At 48.7% G+C, this 24,433-nt stretch overlaps 1 protein-coding gene across 1 annotated transcript in view; it reads right to left on the bottom strand.

Annotated features, from left to right (window-relative positions):
• Positions 1-24,433, bottom strand: part of LOC134094403 (A disintegrin and metalloproteinase with thrombospondin motifs 20) — an 83,966-nt gene that overhangs the window by 44,463 nt on the left and 15,070 nt on the right. Inside the window, exons 7-15 of the mRNA XM_062547910.1 lie at positions 21,021-21,245; positions 18,762-18,845; positions 18,215-18,339; positions 17,824-17,864; positions 17,352-17,457; positions 13,390-13,536; positions 9,641-9,782; positions 8,196-8,300; positions 237-382 (exon numbers count right to left, since the gene is read on the bottom strand). Coding sequence (XP_062403894.1) covers positions 237-382; positions 8,196-8,300; positions 9,641-9,782; positions 13,390-13,536; positions 17,352-17,457; positions 17,824-17,864; positions 18,215-18,339; positions 18,762-18,845; positions 21,021-21,245 — 1,121 coding nt within the window. The remainder of the gene's footprint in view (positions 1-236; positions 383-8,195; positions 8,301-9,640; positions 9,783-13,389; positions 13,537-17,351; positions 17,458-17,823; positions 17,865-18,214; positions 18,340-18,761; positions 18,846-21,020; positions 21,246-24,433) is intronic.

Genomic DNA, 24,433 nt, shown 5'->3' with positions numbered 1-24,433 from the left:
TCTAACACATTCGACACATTTTATTTCCAAATGACATGGCCGAGTGACTTGCCAGAGAATTTAAGAGGCGTTTGGGCATCTCTTTATGCACATAAACATAAACTTCAGACCAAATCAAAGGCAGTTGTTTTTTGTTTAAATCCACAGTTCATGCAGTGGTGTAGCGTCGTCTGTATTGATGTAGGCCTGCAAGAGGGAGATCTGAAGGAGGTCGTGTGTGTAGAGCAGACACTCACTCGGGTGTGTTGCAGTCTCTGGCCGTGCTCTTGGTTCCTCCTCCACAGGTTCTGGAGCACACGCTGTAGGGCCCCCAGGGGCCCCACTCGCCGTCCACAGGCCTGATGTCCAGCTCACGATTCACACACATCCCGTGCCTGCAGTACTGTGCCATGAAACACACACACACACACACACACGCCACACACACAGAGTACATATGCTTCATTTAAAGACCCGAGCTCTCCAACAGTCAACAGAAACACAGATACCCTAGTCCTGCTTTCAAACCTGTATCCCAAAATCAACATCAACACTGTTGGCAGATTTAGCGCAACCAGAGCTGGGAAACGTTGTCCCACTGTCTCCCCTAATCCCCTGTTTATGTGTAAAAGTATATCCTGAAAGAGGACAGCAGCGATGCTAATCCCGCCATTATTTACGCCGAGGAATGCTTCCAGCCCGTCCAGCTGTGGTGGGGAGCGAGGGGGTAGGGGGGTGGAGGGGGGTTGAGCGGTCAGTGGAGTGGCGGTGGGGTTTGTGGCGACGGACGGTGTCAGTGAGAGGAACCAGAGACGGAGCGCCGTATGCTGTAACACTTCCACGTTGTCAGCCTATATTACATCACGGCCCGAGCGCAGGGGCGGCCAATAAAAAATCTTCAAATGCGTTAGCGCGGCTCCGCCGTGAGCGAAGCCAGGTTTCCCCCTCCGTGACATTCCTCCGTAGATGGTGCCACATGATCTGCACGTTCTCTCTCACCCTCCCTCTCTCTCTCTTTCTCTGGTGCAGATCTCCGGGCGACGGAGGGGGCATTCATCACCTGGGAGAGGGTGTGTGTGTGTGTGTGTGTGTGTGTGTGTGTGTGTGTGTGTGTGTGTGTGTGTGGTGGGTATGGGCAGAGAGGTCAGGGCCCTGCACATGCGAAGCAGCCGCTCTGATTGGCCACACTCTCATTTCCTCCGCGGCCCTCTCAGGTGAGTGGAGCCGGGCCAGCGGCGGCTGGAGCCTCCACCTGAAGGACCACGCGGAGGGAACCCACTGGCAGCGGCCAGAACGTTCCGGAAAGGAAAGGCCTGGCACTCTTCTCCTCGCTGTAACCAAACCCCCTGAATCCAACCCTCCAACTCTCCACCCTCCTCCACCCCCACCACCCCCTTCACCACCCTCCTCCCCACACAGCCAGGCAGCGCTGCTCGATTGCGCCACGGTGCTGGGCCCTTTCAGCGAAGGAATGCGGGACAAACCGGCGTCTGTCTCGCTGTGGACCCCGACGCCCCTGGCACACAGAGACGGAGACAAGGGGGAGGGGTAAGGGTGGCGGTGGTGGTGGTGGTGGTGGTGATGTGTGTTTGGGGGGGGGGGGGGGGGGGGGAAGGGGTGGCATGGTGATAAGGAAACCAAAGAGTCCAGATAAGAGCTGGAACAAGCCTTATTACAGAAGCCACAGGAGCCTCTCAGCTCACCGGCCACGGGAACTCTGGAGCACTCAGAGGGAGCCACGGGGCGCTTGTCCGTCAACAACTGCCCAGTCATGGATGCCCACTGCGGGGACGATATCGCTGCAGTGTCCCGGCTTGGCTCTGTCAACAGTGGGAGGGGTGGCTGAGAGCATGAAATCTCAGTGGGTAACGGAACTTCACGCTGTAATGGGTAATCACCCTCTCACAGCCATGCTACCATTTTAATCCCCTATGGCACTACAAAATATCTCCCTTCACATTGTGATTAGACATTTAGAAATTTCATAGCTCCTGAGCAACAAGAGAAAAAAACCAAACACAAGTATTCATTTATACAGGGCAGGCCTGTAAAAGAGCACTAAGGCTAGAAGCAAAACTTGTTACTAATAGTCACGGCTCTATATCTCATTACAGACATGCAATGTCATTATGCAGAGTTCATGCAGTTCAGTTGCTCTCTTGGTGGCAGCAGACTCCTCTGAAACTGAACATGCCACAGGGCTAAGATAATTACAGGGGCAGGTTTTATAGTGCGAGACCCTGACAGGGATTTCCATAATGATCCTAATAAGCTGAGAGATATCTCTCAAAGTCACCTCCCCACAGGAACATGTGCGCTAGCTAGCCTCCATGACGGCGCATTAATGCGAAGTGAAGTTCTTGACCTGAGGTAAACACCTGCACAGACCCACATCACACACGAGGGCCGGTGCAGATCCTGGCTGGGCCGGTTTAATACACTCCCCAAAGAATAATGATGGAGTTGGCGGCCCATGTTCAATGGCGGGCAGGTGTTACTAGCTTCAGGCTCCAACTAAACAAACACAAATGTGGCTGTCTTTGGGCTGAGGCATGAGTCATAGACATCCCTCCCCCTTTTTTGGGGGTTCCAGGGCCTCCTTCTGCAGGACTTCTAAAAAATATATTTTCTCTACACTTCACTATCCAATTGTTACCATTTGAAAATGGTTTGTCGGGAAAAAAAACCCTCTACTCTCCTTACATTGCCAACATTATGAGCATGAGAACTCTCTGAGTCTCTCTTTCTCTCCCTCTCTCTCTCTTTATCTCTCTATTTTGCTGTCTGTTTCTTTCACTGTCCCCGTCCGGTGTGTTTGTGGAACCATAGGATATCCTGGGGACCACCGGAGTGCTTCTCCTGAGGACCTGGGTACCTGTCAAACACAAGGCAGCGGCTGTCAGGCAGGGCCAAAGCCCTTGTAAGCCTCTAAGACATTCTACTCCCTGCTGGCATTTCATGTTTACAGCCTCTTTGTTTAACTTGAAAGGGTGATGTGGAGAGAAGGGTGGGGTGGGGGGGGGGGTGGGGTAGGGCAGTGAAAAAAAAGTGAAAGAGAGAGAATAGAAGGTGGTAAACGAGAAAGAAGAAAAAACACATCTGCCAAAAGCATGGGGTGTTTGTCCTGACCGTGAAGGCATATGGGGCTCCAGCTTCGGTCCAATTAGCCTTCTCAAGGGTGCACAAATACAGCCTTGGAAAAACACTGCCTTGACAACTACTGAGCTAAGCTCTCGCAAGAGGGTCCTTTCGCCTCCACACAGATTGTCAAGATTTGCCTTTAATTGAGAGTGTCGTGAGATATTTGCGGTGCCTTAAGAGACAAACCTGTCCAGCTGTCCCTATCATGTGTTTTCAATTAGGGATTTTCACACATATGCGATTATGCGCACACAAAGGGACCAACAGACACATTTCTCAAAGGACCTACCCACAGCACACACAGAAACATTGTTAAGTCCGAAACAATGTTATCCCTGCAATCGGTCGCGATGTGGTGTCAATGGTGGGATGTGTACTGTACCACGTGGACATTCAGAAAAAAACAAAACAAGGAAGAAACAGTTCGCATCTGCACTCAGTGGTTCTTATTGGCTGATCTCTACCCTGTAATTGTTAGGAAGTGTCTGACGGGAAAGAAAAAACTGTTTCTTCGAAAAAAAGGGAAGAAAGGAGAAAAACATACATCAACTTTAAACTGGGAATGAGAGGGCTTGCGGCTTGATTTAAAAAGCACCGGGTCTTTCATTTAAACTAAAGCCAAAAGGTTTTTCCACGAGGCGTCACCTTTCATGTTCGCCCTCTCACAGCCCAGGGTTGAAGTTCACTGTCCACAGCAGGGACTCATTTGAGTGCTGTCCCAGGCAGCCAACTATGACATCCATCTCTCTCACACAACAACTCTCTTCATACCACCACCAGGATACCAATGGAGGTAGGATGATCTCAGTGTTATCACTGATCCATAACTGACAATTAAATGACAGCAAATCTTCACAGTTCGGAAGACACCTGTGACTGAAGATGTTCAAAGAATGTGAACTAACAATATGTTGGTAAATTAGCTGTACTACATCAATATCTAGGTAAGTACATCTGATTTATGGCCTGTGATATACTGATACATTTTTCCAGGGGTGGAATGGTCTCATTTCCTTGCCTGTCAATACTGTAGCACATGAGAGACAAACACCAAAGGTAAAAGTCTGTCAGAGGTGTTGGTGAATGGCCCAACTGAGGTAGTAAAACCAGTCATTTGGGGCTAATAACAGCCCTGTGCTTCAAATGTGCAGAGGAAGAGACCGTGTCAACTGCCTGTTGCATCATCCTCTTCATAAGAGTTTACCTCTGCGAGAGCAAGACCCGATGACTGCCCTTCATGACATTTATGTATTCCTTTGTATGACTGATCAGTTAATAGCCGTACGTGATTTTATTTGCCAGAGCGTGTTTGTGAACGTGCAGGAATTAATCACATCAGCATGCAATAGATATTAATCAAATCCTGACTACCAATGATGAATGGAGCGTGGCATGATTACAGTACTGGTAAACACATTCATCTGTTTCCATTCCGTAGGTCAAAAACAGGCAGCCAATACATATTCTCTGTTTCGCTCATGTCTTAAAAAACTGAATGAAAAGGCATTTTTTCCCTTGAACCTTAAAGCCCTCTTGCCTGGATTACTTGGCAGGGAGTAGGGGCATAGTGACCAAAACAACATTTCATTTGTTAAATCAAATCCAAAAAAGCCTGTTACTGGGGCAGCCCGGTGGAAAAGCGGGAGAGATTAGCTAAGGGGTGACATCGATACAAGCCGGCAGAGGCTGCAGTGGAGCACACTGACAGGTGGAGCTGCCAGCGAGGCCGGCCAAGGCAGCGAGCGGAGGCCAGCAAATTCTATTCCGCCAGGCTGTTCAAGACTTCATTATCTCTCTCTAATTGTCTGAGACGAGGGCAGGTTGCGCCGATTCAGAAAGTTTCACTGGGTAGGGTAGAGAGGACTTCGAGGGAGCACAATACCCCTCTTTCATCCTCGCTTTCCCCCCCCACTCCAAGTCAGTCGTGTTCTGTCGATTTCACACGTGGAAATACACAGGCGGGAACCACGAAATTACATATCGAGACTGCAACTTTTCACCCGTTTACCAACAGAGAGAGAGAGAGAGAGAGAAAAATGTTGAGACCTGTTAACGTTAGTTTTCAGAGGCTGTGGTTGGCAGCTGCCCAAAGATATGACAAGAAAACACGAGGAGAGAGAGACTGCCCTCGATTCTCACCCCGATGCCAAGAAGAAAGGCCGGGCTAACAGGGCTTTGGAAGTGACCACATCACTCACAGCTCTCCTCCCCCCTGCAATGACCCATTCAGGCAAGGCCGGTAAGCGGGGCAGGAATACCGGGCCAGGGCTCTCTTCAAAGGAGCCTGTGGCAGCTGAGCAGGCAGGGCTTTAGTGGATGACAGGGTCCGGATTGGGCACGCTCGGTGCCTCTGAAGGAGGGCCTGCTTTTGAAGAGCAGAGAGGGAGGAGTTATAGAAGGGGCTACAAGGAGGAGGAGGAGGAGGAGGAGGAGGAGGAGGAGGAGGAGGAGGAGTAGGAGGAGGTGTGGGAGAGGGGTGGTATTTATAGACAACAAGTGATGGGATGCCCTTGTTAGTGCACGGCCCACTGGTGCAGATGACAGACAGGCCGCCTGGGTCATGTGACCACATTACTCACTCCAGCACCCCAGCACAGGGGAGGGAGGGGAGACAGAATGAGGGGAAAACAGACAGAAAGAGAAAGAGAGAATGAGAGAGAGAGAGAGAGAGAAAGAGAGAGACGGAGAAATGCAATGGGGGAAAGAAAAAAAAGAACAAAACGGTAAGGATAAGCAAGATTACATAGAGACACAGTGTGAGAGACACAGTCAGAGAAGATTAGAGGAGGGAAAGTACCGGGAAAAATGTGAGACGTCAGCCTCTGAACTATCCTAAGATACCACACATGCCCAGTGACCTAAGCCTGATCCATTTAATGATGTCCATTAAAATAATTCCCTCTGAGATGAGATTAAACATCCCCACGGAGGTCATCGGCTAACAGAAGTCCTCCAGGGTTTCCTAGAATGCACCTCGGCAAATATTTACAAGATGTTTCATTTTTTTCTACCTAATGATTTGAAATGACATTATCCGGGCCGTGGATAATGATAGACTAGGGAAATAATGAGCCCTTGCATTTCCTAAAGACATGTTAAACACAGACTAATACCAGACTTTTAAAATCTCATACCTCCACCCAGATAAGACGATTAGGACATAATAGTTCTGGGATATTAAAAGCAGAGGAGATAGGGAAGAAGACAGAGAGAGAGAGAGAGAGAGAGAGAGAGGCAGCCAGACAGACAGAGAGAGAGAGAGACAGATAGAAAGCGAGAGAGAAAAAAGAGACAGAGTGTGCGTGCCTGTGTCTGTGTGTGTTGAGGTGTGTCTCATATTATGAATAAATAGAGAACAATGATGTAGAAAAGGAGGGCGGAATAATTTAGTGCTAAACTTGAAGTGAAGATAGAAAGTGAGAGAGGAGGGGAAGGAGGGAGGGAGGGAGGGAGGGAGGAGGGGAGGAGGAGGGAGAGAGAGAAAGACTCAAGGTTCTTTTGACACTCTATGAACACAAACGCTATTCATTTGAGAGGGCCCACAGTAGGCATCTCCATATTAAAGCAGCTCTCCGAGGGAGCCCTTCCCCACATGAAAGTGCCCTCCTCTGGCAGGTGAGCGGCGACTGAGAGCCCCCTCTCTTTCAACTCCTTCCACTTCAAAGAGTCACCAGTGGAGATGACACCAAAACCCTCTGCACCAAAAACAAAGGTGCATGGGTCAGAAGGAAGGGGGGGGGGGGGAGTAGAAGAAGAAGAAGAAAACGACCACCTTTGTGCAGTCATTTTGTTTAAGCATTCCAGGAGACAGGCCAAACAACATGGTGGCAGCCTCTTTAATGAGCAGCTCCTTTGAGTTATGGTACAGAGTGTTTTCTTTTCATCACAGCGCTTTCTTTTTGGAGTTTGCAAGTAGAGGATAGATGGAGAGAAGTCAGCAACAATTAAGAGTTTAATTATTGAATACCTGAATCTATGATTAACAGTTTCCGCAAACTGGATGCCCATGTTTCCCCTAAAAGATGACTACAATACCATGAACCACTTCATGCTTCTATGCATTTCATTAGCTATGCTCTACTCCCATGGTGACACCATTTGCTCCAAACATAACGTTCCCACGACACAAACCCAGTCCTCTAGTCCCCCGGTTAATAAGACAACTCCAACCCCACAACAGTGGCCCGCACGGTTGTTTTGCTTGGATTAAGATGCCCACTATTCCAGTTAGTGTCTTTCTCCAGTCGAGTGTGCTAATTTCTGAGCGCCCCGGCCTGTGTGCAGCACGATACTGGGCTCGCATTTTTTTGAAGTTCCCTTGATTGCCTCCTGTAGAGAAAGGGTTAAGTCCAAAGAGAAGGAGCAGGATCCCCCCACTACCCACCCACCCCACCGCTCTCCTTCCCCTGCCCACTCTGAGTCGGTGATGGGGCGTCTTTTGTGCACGGGCTGGGCTCAGCCTCAGGCTCCATTACTCCCTGACCACTGACCCACTCACCCGCATTTTAAAGAGGTTCGGGGGTCACGGGTTCAGGACAAGGTGACTCGACTGTGAACGGCGGGCGGCATCCTCTTTCAAAGGAGCCGATCCTTCACCTCCAGTCTGCCGCTCCAAAACACCACCCGCCCGCCTCGCACCTCCCGCTCATTCAGTGTCAATCCCAATACACTAAGCACCGCTAATTAGCATAGCATCCCATAGGTGAAAGCAAGGAGCAAACGGGATTGGAAGCTCTTGAGTGCTAATGTTACCTAACAGTTCATTCAGACAGGCAAACTTGTTTTCCCTTATTTAGGTCGGGAAAAAAAAACAATCTTAACCAGTCTCCTGGCAACAACATTTGGGAACACAGTTTTCTGATTCTAACACTGTTTTCTGTGTATACTGAATTCAACCAAAATAAAAGAAATGTGTAATAAAAAGTGTTTGCATGTCTGCAAATTCCCAGGACAAGTGTGCCAGTTCAGTGATCATCCTCTATATTTTGGCATTTACAATTCTTCACTTGGCAACCAAAATTGTAATTTTCCTTTGTATTCCAAACTCTTATGAAGCTTCATTTGTGCAGTCCTACCATGCCATGTCCACAATCAGTGCCATCCGCCAGGGGCATGTGTTGCGTCCGACAGCCTTTATGATCCCCCTCAGCACTGGTGCACCACAGCCGCTTGCATGGTTTCTGGAGACAAAACAAATACATCAAAAGAATCAAAATTAATTAAGTAATTCACAACATTGAAAATACACCTTGTTATTTTTTACAACTTATTATTTTTACAGTAGTAAAAAAAAAAAAAAACTTAGTATTAATGACCCGGACAACAATTAACTACCGTACAAATGGGGAATTGAGCAAACCACAGCTACAAGTCAAATAACCTAAGCCATAAATGATTTTTTTTAAAACACCAGATGACCTCCCAAATTGGATAATCTGACTTGAGTGGACATAAACAGGCCATGACAATGTAGGTCAAAGGACCTGTCAGTCACAATGTAAGGGCACGTGAAGAGTGTTGGAACTGCTGGTGACAGCATCACATCAAAGGACATTTGGCTTATTGGAATGTGCTCAATTCAAGACTTGTCACCTCGTTTGTTAGGCAGACATCATGGAATTTTAAATATTTCAGTCACAGATACAGGAAAAGCAGTGGGCCTAGGGACAATTTCATGTATTTGACGATCCCTGTCGAGGGATGATCTCTTTTTATCATTTAGCAGGCACTGCAACAACAATCAACAACAACAACAAACACAAGGACATGTTAGTGCAGCACTAAGTCCTACTTACATAGAATAGAATAACAGTTCAAACAAAGCAAAGGAAGGATCTTGTTGTATAAAGAAATGTTTTTTTGTATATAACTTCCACAGTTGTTATCAAACATTAACATTTTTAAGTCAAAAGTTCAAAAATCCTTGCCACTTGCATGTTTTTGTACATCATAACTTCTATTGTAACATCCACATACAGTAAGTGGTGGTCCTAACTTGCATGATGCCTTGGGCAACCACCCTCTATGCCCTTTATGCCAGATATGCCCTATTCTGGGCGGCTGCCCATATTGCCAATATGAAGATCTGCCACTGGTTCACATTACTTTTCCTGGTAAATAGAGCAAGCAGCTGTGTTTGGGGTCCGATACGAATGTTCTTTTGTCATTATAATCCAATAGCGCTTTTGGAAAACGCCTTGCCTCTCAACACTGCTTAAATGTAGCACAGTATAATCAGACCTAATGTAGCCTAACATATGTTGAATATGGTCATTTGCACATGTTTCTTACAGAATATCCCATCTACATGCAGGAAGACTTAATAAGATCTAACTATAAACATAACTGTAGCTCCAGAAATGCTTGCGTTTTCAAAATAAAAATAAAATCTTTTGAGCAAGTGTTTGACACAGTAGGCAAATTACAAGTCATTTGTCCGACACATGGGTGAAATGAAGAAGCCACTGTGAGGTTGACCTCTCCTCAAATGTTGGCTGTGCAGAGCAGAGCTGTGGCTTACCATAAAGGGGCAAATTCTGGATCCTGATCCAAACATGAGCTCACACTGTCGATTGGCATCATAGAGCTGGCCTGGGAGCTGGGTAGGGAGGTTGTATGTTCTGCCAACAGGCTCATCCAGCAGACATTCTCCATATCCAGTGCTGTCCACGTGCAACAGAAGTGAATGAAAAATGAGTCCACAAAAGCACTGATAGTCACACTCCTATATATTACACAGCTACACAGCTATATTGTATGTTTTCCAACATACGGCCTCAACCCTGGTTTTACAAAAATAAAAAGTGAATTGTAACACGAGCATGAATTGGACTGAATGAATCTCATATTTGCGTCTGACTTCTCCTACTTCTGCAGCCACAAGATGGCCCACAAGATGTTAGCAGAGTCGTGCCTGCTTTATGAAACTGTACATGACCACTTCAGCTGCTCAATTCAAGCCATCATAATATAGTGTTTACACATTATAATGCCTAGTGTGGGTGGTCTCCACTGGTACTTTTAAATCTGCAGACCTATTCTACTCAATGCTTTTTTTCCCACACAGAGCAAACCCAAATGCACACCAACCTGGACACGAGCAGGCAGCTGTGTTGAAGGTAAGTTTCTCAAAATGACAGCTCTCATTGCACTGAGCAAAATGGGGGATTAAGAATCTCAGTGACTCTGCCAAAATGATTGAGCCCATAACATCTATCAAACAAATAACCTCCTCTTCCTTCTGACAGACTGTGGCTTTACCACACCCCACCTCACAAAGGAGCAGCTGTAAGAGACAAATTGATCACCAAGATGGACTGAGCCACCTGTGCTAGACCGACTCAAAAAGTCTTTTTGAGAACAGTGAGGCTTGGCCCGCCATTCACCAAAATAAACTTGTCACCAAGCAACTACTCTCCTTTGTTGACTTAGCAGAGCCACTAAGGAAATGAGGGACACAATAGGCCTGGTTGATGTGTAATTATGTGACATGTTAGCACTTCTTTTTGCAATTTGTCTGCATACAGAGGCTAACAACCTGTTTTATACACAGCAAGTTGGTCTTGCCAGTCTGATAATTACACTGGCTTACCATCAGCAAGTGTCGTGGTTTACTTTCATTATGTCAGACACTGCAAGAAACCTTTGTTTCGGGGGTGCTTTCGGGGAATTACTTGAGACAAAGAGAAGAGCCAGACAGACGACGAAAGCTGTTAGAACAAGAGAATTCTGGAGGGGAGCGGAGAAGCTGATTGTATATGGAGGCAGCTTTCAGCGGATTGTCAGAGTCTCATCAGCGCTATAGAACCTTGGCGGTGCAATATTAAAACCAGGACAACCAAAATGAAGGATCACTGGGGCTTTTCTGAACACACCTCCCTCCCCCAACCCCATGTGTACAGCAAATCAACATTGGCCAAGACAGTCTACCCGCAACACCCCTTTGGCACAGAGGCAAGGCCTGCACCTGGTAATCATCGAGGTGAATTCCGTAATGTCAATTTATCTAGGGATGCAAGCTTAAGTTATCATTGCATGTTTGTCATGAGCAGCCATACTGTAATGAGTTCCATCATGGTCTTCATACAAGATGTTCTCATTAACTCTCATGAGAACGTATGCAGTGTGAAGGAACGTATATAAATATTTTTAAGGGTTTTTAAGGGTGATTTGGCTACAACTTCAACTACATTACAGTCACGATTTTATCATTCATATTCATCTCACTACCGGATCCCCTTTAAATAAATTACATTTCACCCTTTCAGTGGATTCTCTTGGGCCCCTTTACCATATTATCATTTTCAAAAAAAATGTTGAAGAGATAATCAAGAAAACTTTTTTTGTCAATTAGACTGCTATACTGAGAAATCATGTGCATATGGAACGCTGTGTAGAGGCCAAACTCTTCAATAGCCTTTGTGGTTGGTTTAATTCTCTGAGCATGCTCCCAGCTGTGCAGCAAACATTACAGTGGAAAATTATAGGCCTTTGCCAGAAATGATTATGTGGTTTCAATACAAGTGCACACATCAATTAGTGGCTTGCAATTCGCAAGGACTGAATTTTTAGTTTTCAACAAGTCTGTAGCTTAAATTCACAGGCAAATAGCCCGAAACATAATTACTGCTGCTTTTATTTTAAGGCAAGCTAATTGGGTAACAATAGCAACGCAAATAAGCACCTTTCATTTGCCGTCTGGAGAGGCCAAGGTATCCCTCAAACGTACAATACAGAATTATGGCATTCTTAACTCATGAGGGGGTTGGGTGTTGGGGTTGGAGAAGGAGGGTGCGCCTTAATCTTCTTTTCTCTGGGAGGGCTGAAAATAGTTAAGGGCCCTCGAGACAGAATGGGCAGTCAAAACACAGATGCACTTGACCACACAACCTCCTGGGAAGTGAAGTTTTGATCAATGCTTTGCATTGTTTCTTAGGCCAACCTCTGAAGCAAGGGCCTGGATCTCAAGGGGTCTTTCTCAGCCATGGAGAACAGCATTGAACCCTAAGCTCCCCTACAGTCACTGTGTAAACATATTGGCATTATCAAGCAAATTGTAAGTTCCCCTCTAGATCACTCCACAAGTCACCGTCCCTTTTCGCAGTATTGACTCAGTCTTTTTCTGACACTCTTATGCTTCATATGGAAATGTCTGCTTAACATTTTCAATGGGAAGAGGCTTTTTCCTCAATTCTTTTCTTGTTTTGATTTTTTTTCTCCTCTCTCCGTATTTTTGTTCTTCCCACCACTCGAGTTGGGCTTTTTCTGGATGGAAACTATGCCTCGCCACCGTTGCAACCTTAAAGGCTGTGCGAGGCGTTTCGTGGCGAGCACTGCCCACGATGCGACTCATCAACAAGGCGGCCTTTTGTGAGTGTGCACAATCGACAAAAGCTGGGCGGGGGGAGAGATCAAAGGGTCACGTCCAGGGGAAAATCTAATTATAACTGACATTTCCCATCTTAAAGAGGAACCCTTCAGAGAGAGGACTGGTGGCCACTGCTCCACTACAGAGGAAGGAGAAGGAATAGGGGGGTTTGGGGGGGGCAGGGGGGGCAGGGGGTGGAATGGGAGCCATGAATGAGTCCTTGGCCTTGGTTACCGTTTCCGAGGGGAAAAACACGCGAGCGACTAAATGACTGTTTGTCCAGCATCTCAAGAGTCACTCGGGCCGAGTGGGGAGACAGCGAGAAGCAGGGGGAGAATCAATCAAGAAGTCCGAAAGAGGAAAGCCCCCCCTACCCCCACTCCACCCCTTCCCACTTTTAAGACAGGACACACTGTTTTAAACGGGCCGTAATAACAAGCCCAGCAGTGTTTGTGTTCAATAATTAAGCCTGATAATAGCTTCCTGTGGCACTGGCGAGAGATAGACGGCTTGCACCAGGTCAGTCCCATAAGGCTGCTGACAAGGTACACAAACACTTCAACTACACGGAGTGACAAGGGTACTGAATGGATGGTGTTTGGAGTTGGTGTGGACTCCTGCAGTGTAACATGGTCATATCTGAGGTTTGTATGGAGAGTTTGAGTAGAGAATGTGTGAGTAAAAGGAGCCCCTTGGTGCACTGCCATAAAAAAAAGTCAAGAAAGATGTGCAAACTAAAGACACCTCATGAACAACGAACAACGGATAATGAACATTGAACTACAAACATGTTATCTGTTACTTTAACTACTCAGCAGTTTACACATTCACATCTGGACCTGGCTCCTTAAGAAAAGCAATATACAGTATAGTGATATGAGCATGGGACAGGGGGTACCTACTCCAGAAACTCTGTGATGTACTTGCGGCTGCATTTGGACCAGGACCACGGGCTGGTGTCGTAGTTCAGCACCGGCGCCATGACGTGGTACTGGTGCTTGATGCCCCCCTCCATGCATTTTGGGTAGTCGTCGTGGGGCATGTTGAAGCTGCGAGACAACAGAGGAACAGAAAACACACTATTAGTGCACAAAGCGGCTGCTAAATGGCGCTGGACTTGGCCCAGAGGATTAGCGTCAAAAGATTTACAGTCAGTGCCAGTGGAGACGGGGGGGGGGGGGGGGGGGTCACCCTAAAACAAGTCTACTGTATGCTCTGACTGGCCCACATGGTATGGAACGGACCTACTGTATGCTTTTCAATAAAAAGGCACCTGGCTACAAAGAGTACGGTACATGCTATTGAGATCCGTGAATCAAAGCAGACCCGGTCAGCAAGTGACAATCCTCATCACCTTCACTACTACCTCTGTTTCACCTTTAGACAATTGTTCTGGGGCAGGGATGGCCTTTGTAGTGAAGCAAAAAAAGCCCCATCGCATGAAAATCCATTGGCAAAATGACAAGCTCTTAAAGTCTCTATAAATACACGCCCACATTCATCCATATGGATTCAGGCATTCCCAGACCCTAGGGTCTCTGACCAAAAGCTTCATTACTGGTCGTGGAAGAACTCGCACGAATGCAATGAATCCTCTTCCGAGGCAAAGGGAATGAATGATTCGGGTTTATTGTAAAAAAAAAACAAGAGCCGAAGCGTTTGATGTCTGAATTAGCAGCGGATGTCCCTCGTCTATAAGCATCTCTGCTGTGGTGCGGTCCAGGGCCGAGTGTGCACACAGCTGGCTAGTGTTTATTGCGGCATGCTGGGCTCCGGCTTGGCTCTTCCCTTCCTTCTCACTCTATCTCTTGCTCTGTTACTTTCTCTCTCTGTCTCTGTCTCTGTCTCTGTCTCTCTTTCTTTCTTTCTCTCTCCAACGCACACACACACACACACACACACACACACACACACACACACACACACTCACACTCACACATACAGACACAGACAAATGTGCACATACATTCACGCATGCACAGGGTCTGACCCAAGCTCTGAGCCTGGAGTGAGCCCTTGGTTCCAGCAACAGGGGGCTAAGTCGGGCCAGAGAGTGGGAGAATGTTAAGAGGCCTCCATATGACTCCTGTTCTGCAGGCCCACCGCCCCACAGCACATTCAGATAGTAGGCATACACACACACACACACACACACACACACACACACACACTCACGCTGCACATCAGAGGAGCCACATGTCCTGTTGTGTAAACCCTTATGTGCGCAAGATTAAGCAATTTTCTTTGCGTTAACTCAAAATCGTCAAAGTAACTGCAGCTCACGTATAACATCACCTTATCTAAGAACAATGTGTGTAGGCCTTCCTTGGCTGGAAGGTAAAGTGCCATTGTCTCCATACCATCGTACATTTGCTTTTACCCCATACATGAAACACCTTGCTGCGTTCTCAGAACTCTTCCCTCCATTTTAGCAATTCAGTGCACAGAGTGGGTCTCTAATGTGCTCTTTGATCTCTGCGGTCCAGCGCGGGGTCTGGGAACTCCCCGCCGGCGCTTTTGTTCTCCCCACAGTGGGTCAGTAGGGAAAGGGAGCGCTGAATGGCCCCTACTGTAGGGGACGGCTCCAGAACCGAGACTGGCTCGCAAGGGTTCCAGCCCAGCGAAGCAGAACGCACCCGGGCCGACTCCACGACACTTCCACGACTTTTTCTTTTTTCCGCTGAAGTGTGCACACACCGCACATTCCTGCTTCTTCCTCTGCCTTTAAGTATCATGTATCCACGTAACGAAGATGACTAGCATATGCCCACAACATCTGAGATACTTTAACACGGAGGGGAAAAAGCGCTTTTCCATCTTGTAATGTCCCATAAATAAAACTCGTAAATTTTCGCAAGTGTTCTCTTTGCAGTGACCTCCTGGCGTCACGAGCGCTGCATATCCAGAGGGCTCCCACATAAATAATGTGTCCAGCCTACAATGGTAGTCTGATCCAACACAGTCTCCAGCGACTGGGGCAATGTAACATTGGAACAATTGATTGACTCCATCGAGACAGACCCACTGGAGACGAAACGAGACATGGCCTCTGATGGATGTGAACATCAGAATGGGATTACCACGTTGCGATTGTGAATTATCACACCGCAAAATCAAATCCATCTTTCACCTCGGAATGACTTCATTCCTTCACGAGTCAGCAAGGGCCATGTGCTCCAAGGGAATGGCCGGCAAAGAGTTTTTCGGAGGATTTATGGCGCACTTAAAACCTGGCCTGCCTAATATTAAAGGCTCTAATGTCTTATCGAAGTGTCAGAACTCTTTTGGATGATCTAGGATGAGAGGCACACACAGCCCACTGGGGCATGCTTCGGGAAGATGGTTAAGTTCAGAGCCACTAACCTTTAAATTGCTCCGCGTCATCTCACCACATGCTGAAGCGTGAAGCTTGACAGTACCTGAGATGTGATATGACACAAGAGGACCCCTACCTGTTCAAAACACTTCACAGAACTCTTAAAACACACAGATGGATGGAACTCTGATGCTGACCGTTAAAAAAAAGGAAGGGAGAGGCCAAATCCAAACGACTTTTTATGCAGTGACCTCAGCTAAAATACCGCCACACATATTATCAACAAGACACGCTTGCACTTCTGCCATGCCACAGAGGGCCCACTCTGCAGGGGCAAAATGCACTGGCTACCCCGAGGGGGTGGAAAAATCGCTGCCATTCTTCCGCCGCGGCTAACACTGCTCCCATTTACTAGGCCGGACACCACTGGCCACAGCAGCACGGAGCGGGACACCGCCGGGTCCCATACTCAGCGTGACCGAGGGGGAAAGAATTCCACCCTCCCGTCGCGAGGCGACAGGCTGTCAAAGCTAATGTTTGGAGCCGGAGCGGGACTTTATGAAAGATTGGCTCATGTGTTTATGCGTTTGGTCATCTGTCCACAAAGCAAGCCTTTGACAAGGGGAGGCCGCTGTCACATCCCACACGTGCAGCGACTCCGGGCTGTTTTGGAAACAGTCCCGAATGGAAGGTGGTGTTATCACAACAGTTATTACGCGGTAATTATACAGTATACGATGACTGCCCGACCCCCACCTCTTGTAATGTATGCATGTCACTTCTGATGTCCTCCCTAAAGCCGTCTGCGAGAATAAGCGTGTAGCTGACACTCCCTTCCACAATGATGTCACGCCACGCACAGCTAGAGGCTTTGTGTGATTCCTTCCTTCACATGTGGCAGAACAACGAGGGGGGGGTGGAGGGGGGTTTAGGCGTTTACGCTGTCATCTGGTAGGTGGGACCCTCTCCAGGGCATATCAAAATGCTTCATCTTCGTCATGCCTCCGAGATGTGGTCCGCTGTGTGTGTGTGTGTGTGTGTAGTTTGTACATGAAAGCGTTTTCCTTGTTTTTTTCCCTTAACTCTCTATCTTTCTCATTGTCTGGGAGACCTTTCATTGTCTGGAATTTTTTTTTTTTAACATTCTTTTGAAAGTTGGCCATTTTCTGCCAGGGGTTGCTTTTTATCTGTTCTGGCCCACTTGTTTTATTCTCAGTAGATCTACAAGAGGTTCACTTCTCCACTGCTATGCACTAGCGTCCTTCAGCATACTTCTGTACCTGGGCCACCTCATGCTGTCCCACAGACCTCTAGGGTTAAGCATGGCAGGCCTGTGCACTAAAGAAGCTGTATTAATCCTGGCATGTTATTAAAAGATTCTTTGCCTTTATTATATTTTGCACCTGTGTGCACCTACGGGATAAGAGCCCCTTTTGTTACTTGTTTGGATGGAAAGCGGGGGGTGGGGGTAGTGTGGTGTGGTGGGGTGGTGGAGGGGGGGGGGTTGAGGTCAGAGGGGGCGACGGTGGGTGCTGGCGGAGGACTTACACGTGGCCGAGCTCGTGTGCGATGGTGAAGGAGGCGCTCAGGCCGTTCTCCTCGCTGATGGAGCAGCTCCGGTACGGGTCACACATGGTCCCCAGCTCGGCCAGCCCTGAAAAGGTCACCGACACACACACAGCTGCAGCTTCAGAGAGCCAGGGGAGGAAGAGAGTGAGAGAGAGAGAGAGAGAGAGAGAGAGAGAGAGAGAGAGAGAGAGAGGCAGACAGCAAGAGCGAGAGACTTTGCCAAAGGCCATTAAGGCATCCAGCCACGGAGATTAGCTCGCTACCGCCATCGCTGACCCCACGGGCCCCACCTGCACTGATTAAGTCACTTTGGAGGCAGACAGATTTTCTTGACGTCCCTGCTATGAGCTGGCCACTGGAAGGGCCCGGGCGAGACTGTAAAGGCTTTTCGCAGCCCCGTTACTGACGACAGCGGATTTGGCACAGATATCAAAGAGGGAGGCCTACTTACCCAGCGTGTCACACTTGTCCTTCGCCCGGCATATGTCCTCCCTGAGTGAGTAGACACAACACATTACGTCACGGCAACACACCACACACGCACGCACTCACATGTACTCACTCACACACACGCACGCACTCACACGCACTAACTCACACACACGAACGCACTCACATGTACTCACTCACACACACACACAGTACACACACACACACACGCACGCGTACGCAGGCACACACACACACACATACAGCACACACACACACACACACACACACACACACACACACACACACACACACACACACACGTGAGATCAGGGTCAACAAGGATGTGCCCTTCACTGCCTTATTGCTGGTGTCCAGTGAGAGGGAAGAAGGACAGGTGAGGGGAAGCTCACCTGGTGATGAGGAGCGCCGTGTCGTGGTGGGACGGGTGGTTGTCGTCCGGCACGTTCTGGCTCTGCTGCCACACGCAGAAGTTGTGCAGGGTGTTGGCGGCGTTGAAGCTGATGGACGGACCCTCCTTGTGGACGAGACGGAAAAACAGTGACGGGGAGGGGGGAAAGGACCGGCACAAACCACGCAAGGGTCAGTTTTAAATGGCTCTGCAGCTGTATAGAGCTATGCATACACAGTGGGATGTCTGAGTTAATGGCGCTCCCATTGCTATTATGCCTGTGTGAGCACTGGGGGAATGTGGTTCAGGCAGGTCAGCTGAGATTAGCACCGTAACCATGGAGCTGAAGGCTCGCGCAGTCAGCAATCAAACACATAGCATAAGCTGACTCTTAACGGGAGTTCTGAACCCAAATGTGGTTAATTAAACTCCCTTAGCTGGAGAGGTCAGGCATTACGAACCCCTTAGAGGTATTCATTAGCTTATCATGTGTAATAAATGATGCTATAATCGTTCTTTAATATAGTGCTTTAACAACATATTCTCACCTGGTCACTGTGAAGGACGATTAACTTCACCACCAGGATGTTGATGAGGTTCCCCACGCTGGGATCTCTGTAGATGGCAGAGACCTGTAATGAGAGGAACACAGAGACAAGAAAGGCAAACTAATGCTCAACCGTGATCAGCAGTCACTGGCATTTCATTCTTTTTTTTAAAAAAGTGAGAAGAAAAGGCACCAAAATTTGCTGGGGCAGTTTTCAGAATTTCAACGCTTTTTTCAGATTTCAGTTCCAACACAAGACTGTGAGCGGTGAGTGTAATGTGGTTCTGTTTCTGAGTGTGCACACACATGCCCTGTTCCGCTTCAGTGCAAACAGGGGCTCTCACTGGGGCGTCTCCAGAAACTGACCCACAACAGCGGCCTGTGAAGCCTCAGTAGAAAGGGCCACAGTGGGAACCAACCCCTGTGTGGGTCTGTGTATTTGTGTGCGTATTCTTGTGCGGGTCTGTGTGTGTGTGTGTGTGTGTGTGTGTGTGTGTGTGTGTATGTGTGTGTGTGTGTGTGTGTGTGTGTATGTGTGTGTGTGTGTGTGTGTGTGTGTGTGTGTGTGTGTGTGTGTGCGTGCGTGTGTGTGTGTGTGTGTGTGCGTGTGTGTGTGTGTGTGTGTGTGTGTGTCACTGCCGGTCACCCTACTCCTGAGACGATGCATGGAGCCCTGACAGGAACTCATTAGCCCACTATAAACATTCAGCCTGTCATAGCCCACAGGCAACAAGAACCAGAGGCCTCCACAGCGCAGAGACGGAGAGAGGGAGAGAGACAGGAGGAGAGGATGAGAGAGAGAGAGAGAAAGAGAGGGAGAGACACAGAGACGGAAAGGAAGAGATAGAGAGAGGGAGCAAAAGGGGCAGAGAGAGGGGCCGAAAGAGGGGAAGAAAAGAAGAGGGAGAGACAGACAGCGAGAGAGAAGGGCAGAGAGAGGGGAAGAAAAGAAAAGAGAGAGCGAGAGAGACAGAGAGAGAAAGAGAGAGAGAGAGAGAGAGAGAGAGCAACGCGAGCCCCCATGGCTTATAAATCACAGTGTCACCGGTGGACATGACCATAAAGCAGGGCGGGAGGAGGCGGGAGGAGGCGCTGGGATCCCCGGGCCAGCCTCTCTCCGGTCACTGCAAACACACCAGCATGACATCAGCAGCGCTCTCTAAAGAGGCCATCCATCAGGCTGCCTCCACCCAAACAACATCCCATTCTACCTGCCCCACTTCCCCATATGGTTCCCACCGCCGGCCCGGCCGGCCTGCTCTTCCCTCCGCCCCCATTAGCATTCACTCTGGGCCCTGCTGTGGCTGGCCTTTCTGCTGAGTATGCTAGTCAGCGGCGGCAGAATGCACAAGCTTCCTCTCTCCTTCATATGGAGCTTTCTGGTCCCCCCCTCTCCTTGACCTTCATAGAGTCGAGTTCTGTTTTAGCTGAAGGCACCCATAAAATGGGAAACAGGCTGAGCTCCAAAAAAGCCATCACAGAAAGATTGGAAACGCTGTAAATCTCAGTATTCTACAGGCTTCACAAAAGTGATGCCCTGTAGGATGTTAGCCAACTGAATAAAAATAAAAGGGCTGTAAATATTCTTAATGTGTTTAAGGAAATTGCCAAGATATATATAGATATATTTTATTATCGCAGTCACTAAACACTTCAAACTGTTTATTTATGTTTATCTCAGATCACTTTCACTACAGAAGCGACTGTCAAATGCTTTTAATAAGAAAGATCTTCCAAAAACAGAAAGAGCGTTTTAATGATCAGACATTCCTCTCAGGCCGTTTGGTTTGAGCGGTGCTCTCCGGCAGCCAAACTGTTTGCTCCTGCTGCTCTGCTGCACCCGAGACAAAACAAAACACTTGAGTCTACCCTGACCTGACCTCTCAGGGCACACACAGACAAAACTCACACTGAGCAGACATAACTAAACGCCACACCTCCCACCCCTGCTCGCGTTCGACGGCAAACAGCAAAGGCCCGCCAGGCACACAGTCCACCGGGCTGTGCGCCGCAGATTAAAGCAAACACGCCCAAAACCCTCACCGTCTCCAGCTAATGAAGAGGACAGGTAAAGAAAACGACCTGTCTGCTGTCTGCAGCAAATGAAGAAGACTGTGGTTGATGGGAAACACGCTTGTTTTTGTGCTAACAGGTTCAGTACGTCACATTTTCATATTATGAACACTTTTCATGGTTGTTGCATTGCAAAAAAAAAGAAAAAAAAAACTGAGTAGTTTTGGAAGAACAATGTGTTACTTACTACTGACATGATTGTTAGGATGTAGTGCTCTAAGTCGCGGCCGTGGTGTCGGACCATCTTGGTGTCGGCGGTCACCATGAGCTCCACAAAGCGCGGGTAGGACAGGAAACGCTTCCGCCGCGAGTGGGGGGCCGCGTGGCTGGCGTTAGCGTAGGATAGCGACGAGGAGGAGGAGGAGGAGGAGGAGTGATGAAGAGACACTGATTCCCGTACGTTTTTCACCTCCTGGCCCATAGTCCTGTCACTCTGGAGGGATATGTGCTGTTTCTGGTGCTCCTCTGTGGGGGGGGACACAAGCATGCACTTTACTGTCTGATTTACATGAATAGAGTTAAATGTCAAATAGCATGGTTATAAAATGTATTTAGTCCAAACATTCATCAAAGACACTTGCATGTGTATTGGAAGTTGCATTTTTACACATAATGGATAACAGCGTTCCCCAAAACACAACACAGAAAATAATCTCAGATAAAGAGAGAGAAGCAGAATGAAACCCAGTGGCCCGAGCTGGACTCTTAATTGGGGTCTGGGGGGCCTGAGTGAAGAGTTTGAGTTTTGTGGACATTATCACAGGACAGTATACACTTATGAGCTCCTGAATCCCTTCCCGTCTCGTCTCGTCTCGCCCGGTCAGCAACACACGAGGCCTGCGTTTGGTGTGAGGTCCGCATTCGTCTCCACACACCCTCTTATCGTCCTGACACGTCTGTGTTATTACACTGCGCTTTAAACACGTACTGAACACATGGGGTTCCGCACCTCACACACACACACACACATACACACACACACACACACACACACACAGTCACGCTGGGCCATCCAGGCTCTGCAGCGCAACAACTCACCCCAGACAGACAGACCAAAGGAGACGGAGCGCGGGAGGACTGGACAGAGGGCAACGCCAGAGAGAGGTGGATGAGGTGGAGAAGAAGAAGAAGGGAAAAGAGAAAGAGGCGACGCGGAAGGCTGTCCGTCTGTCCGTCTGGCCGGCTGACTGGGACGCCTCCAGGTGGAGAGAGTGTGCATGGCGCACGTGCCTGTGACAGCTGGCCGAGCGCTTCCCCAAAACACACTCTGGCCTCAGTGGGCCGTCGGATACGAGCAGCACGTGGAGAGACACAGCCCAGAGCCACAGCTCTATGGAATCAACTGGAACAACAGCCACACAGAGAACAGAGGGAGTGTGGACTTGGAAACAGGAAAAATAAAGGAGAAAGACAGAGAGAGGGGGGGGGGTAGAGAGCGAGAGAGAGAGGGGGGAGAGAGAGAGAGAGGGAGAGAAAGAGAAATGTTTGAAAAGAGAGTTACAGAGAGAAAAAGAAAAAGAGAGCGAGAGAAAGGGGGAGAGAGTGAGTGAGTGAGAGAGAGGGAGATAATACTACAGGGTGCCAGAGGCCAGGTGAAAAGGTGCTGGGAGAATGTTGGGCATGTTTCTACACCCCTGAGTGACAGCGCAGGTTCTCCAGTCGATGTTGTTGCCCTTTCACGGTGGCAGCCTACAGACATCATACCGATCGAGTCGAGTGCATTCTCAAAGAAAAGTGCTGAGCCAGTATATTCCACCGCGGCTGACTGACAAGCCCTCTTCTCCTTGCCCTTTTCACTCGAGCAGCGCAGCACAACACAGCACAGGCACAGCGTAGCGCAGCGCACCTTGGGCCTAGTTTCAGACCAGCTCGCATATCTCAGAGATCCATCCGGAAGCCAGCCCGAGCCAGCGAGGTCAGACCCTGAGACCTGGCTTTTGCTATCACCAGAGAGAGAGGGAGACAGAGACAAACAGATAGAGAGAGAGAGAGAGAGAGAAAGAGAGAGAAAGAAAGAGAGAGAGAGAGTGTGTTCCCAGAAGCTCCAGCAAATGAGGTCAGAGCCCGAGCCCTAGCCTGACCCCCTCTCTGGCTGGCCTGTGGCGTGAGCGATGGCCGGCCTGCGCTGATCTCGGCGTCCTCCATTAGCCGCTGCCCGAAAGGTGTTCCGGGGCGCCACGCCGCTCAGCCGCGCGGTGATGTATGGCCACATGTGCGCTTGTGTCCGCGCTGTTCGCCGTGTAATATTCCCACTGCCTGCTGCGGAGGGTGTGTGTGGACATATTTCTGCCTCTTAACCTCTCACAGCTGTTCTGGGATCGCCGTTCTGCCTGAACCAATCCGCCCTGCACTCCATAGGCCATCTCACAGTGACTGAGTACTGAGAGAGGTCAATAGAGGCTTTAAAATACTCCATTTAAGGAAGGGAGTGGACAGATTTGCTAACATGCCACAAACATCAACTGCCTAACCAGTAGATTCAGAGCAGGCAACAGACTATCACTAACAGACATGGCTAATGGCTCTTAACCATGTCAACAGCGAGTGTTATGAATATGATCTTCTTCCTGAGTTTAAATGAGCAGCTGAACACGTGAGTAAAACAAGGACCTGTTTGAAGCGCTGGCTGGATTTGGTGGGGTGTAAAAACTCCCTTTGCAAAAATCACCACAAAAGAAATCCTGACCACAGGCAATGTAAACACATGTAATTACTTCCTGCTTTTAGCCCCATTGCCCCGAGGGATGGTTTCCCCCCATCGTGCTCCCTCTACCTCTCTGAAGCACTCTCGCCATACAACCTTTAAACATGTTTAAATATGTCCGCCCTGTCTGAGGAAAGTAGATTCGACTAACAGTAAACATGAGCAGGGGGGAAAGGCGGCTTTGTACTATGTGCTAAGGCTGCCTCGCTAAAATAGGAATGCAGTGAGCCGCTCAACTCCTCTCTGCTGTGACAGGCAGGTCAGAGAATAACCCAGCGAGAGAGAGAGAGAGAGAGGGCACGCAAGAGAAAGGAGAGATTCTGTGCAGACGCTCTTGGGGCAGTTGGAGGGATGCCTGCGACGGGCACAAGAGGCCGAGCATGGCACCCTGGCACAATGGCACAGTCTTCGGCACCTGTCACCACGTGACCCGTGTTGTGTGCCAGGACAAGAGGAGAGGGGGGCGAGAAGGAGCCCAGAGCGGCGCCCATCTCTCTGGTGTCCACACTACAGCAGAAGGCTTTGACACAGAGGCAGGATTTTCCCTCTGTGTGTGTGTGTGTGGTGGTTTTTTTTGTCCCTGGAAAGAGCACTCTGGCTAATTGGGCCTTCGGTAGCAAAAGACCAAAGCCTGCAGAGATTTGAGGGGAACAAAAGCACATTGATGAGACCAGACGAGGAATTAAAAGAACTGGATGTTCTGACAGCTCCATGCTTGCATCGTCATGTACTCAATAGCTTCACCAACTCACTTTTAATGAAGCCGTGACTGAACTGTCTATAGGGTTTGAGGGGTGCAAAAACACCATTATAGCCAATGCACACTTCCGAACGTATCGGTCCAAAAGTGCTCGCTCAGTCAGTAAATGAATTTATTTCTTGTCTAGTGAGCGTCT

Source organism: Sardina pilchardus, chromosome 10 (genome assembly GCF_963854185.1).
Source record: "Sardina pilchardus chromosome 10, fSarPil1.1, whole genome shotgun sequence".
Lineage (NCBI taxonomy): Eukaryota > Metazoa > Chordata > Actinopteri > Clupeiformes > Clupeidae > Sardina > Sardina pilchardus.
The sequence above is the reverse complement of the archived record's forward strand: the minus strand, read 5'-3'. Positions and strand labels throughout refer to the sequence as shown.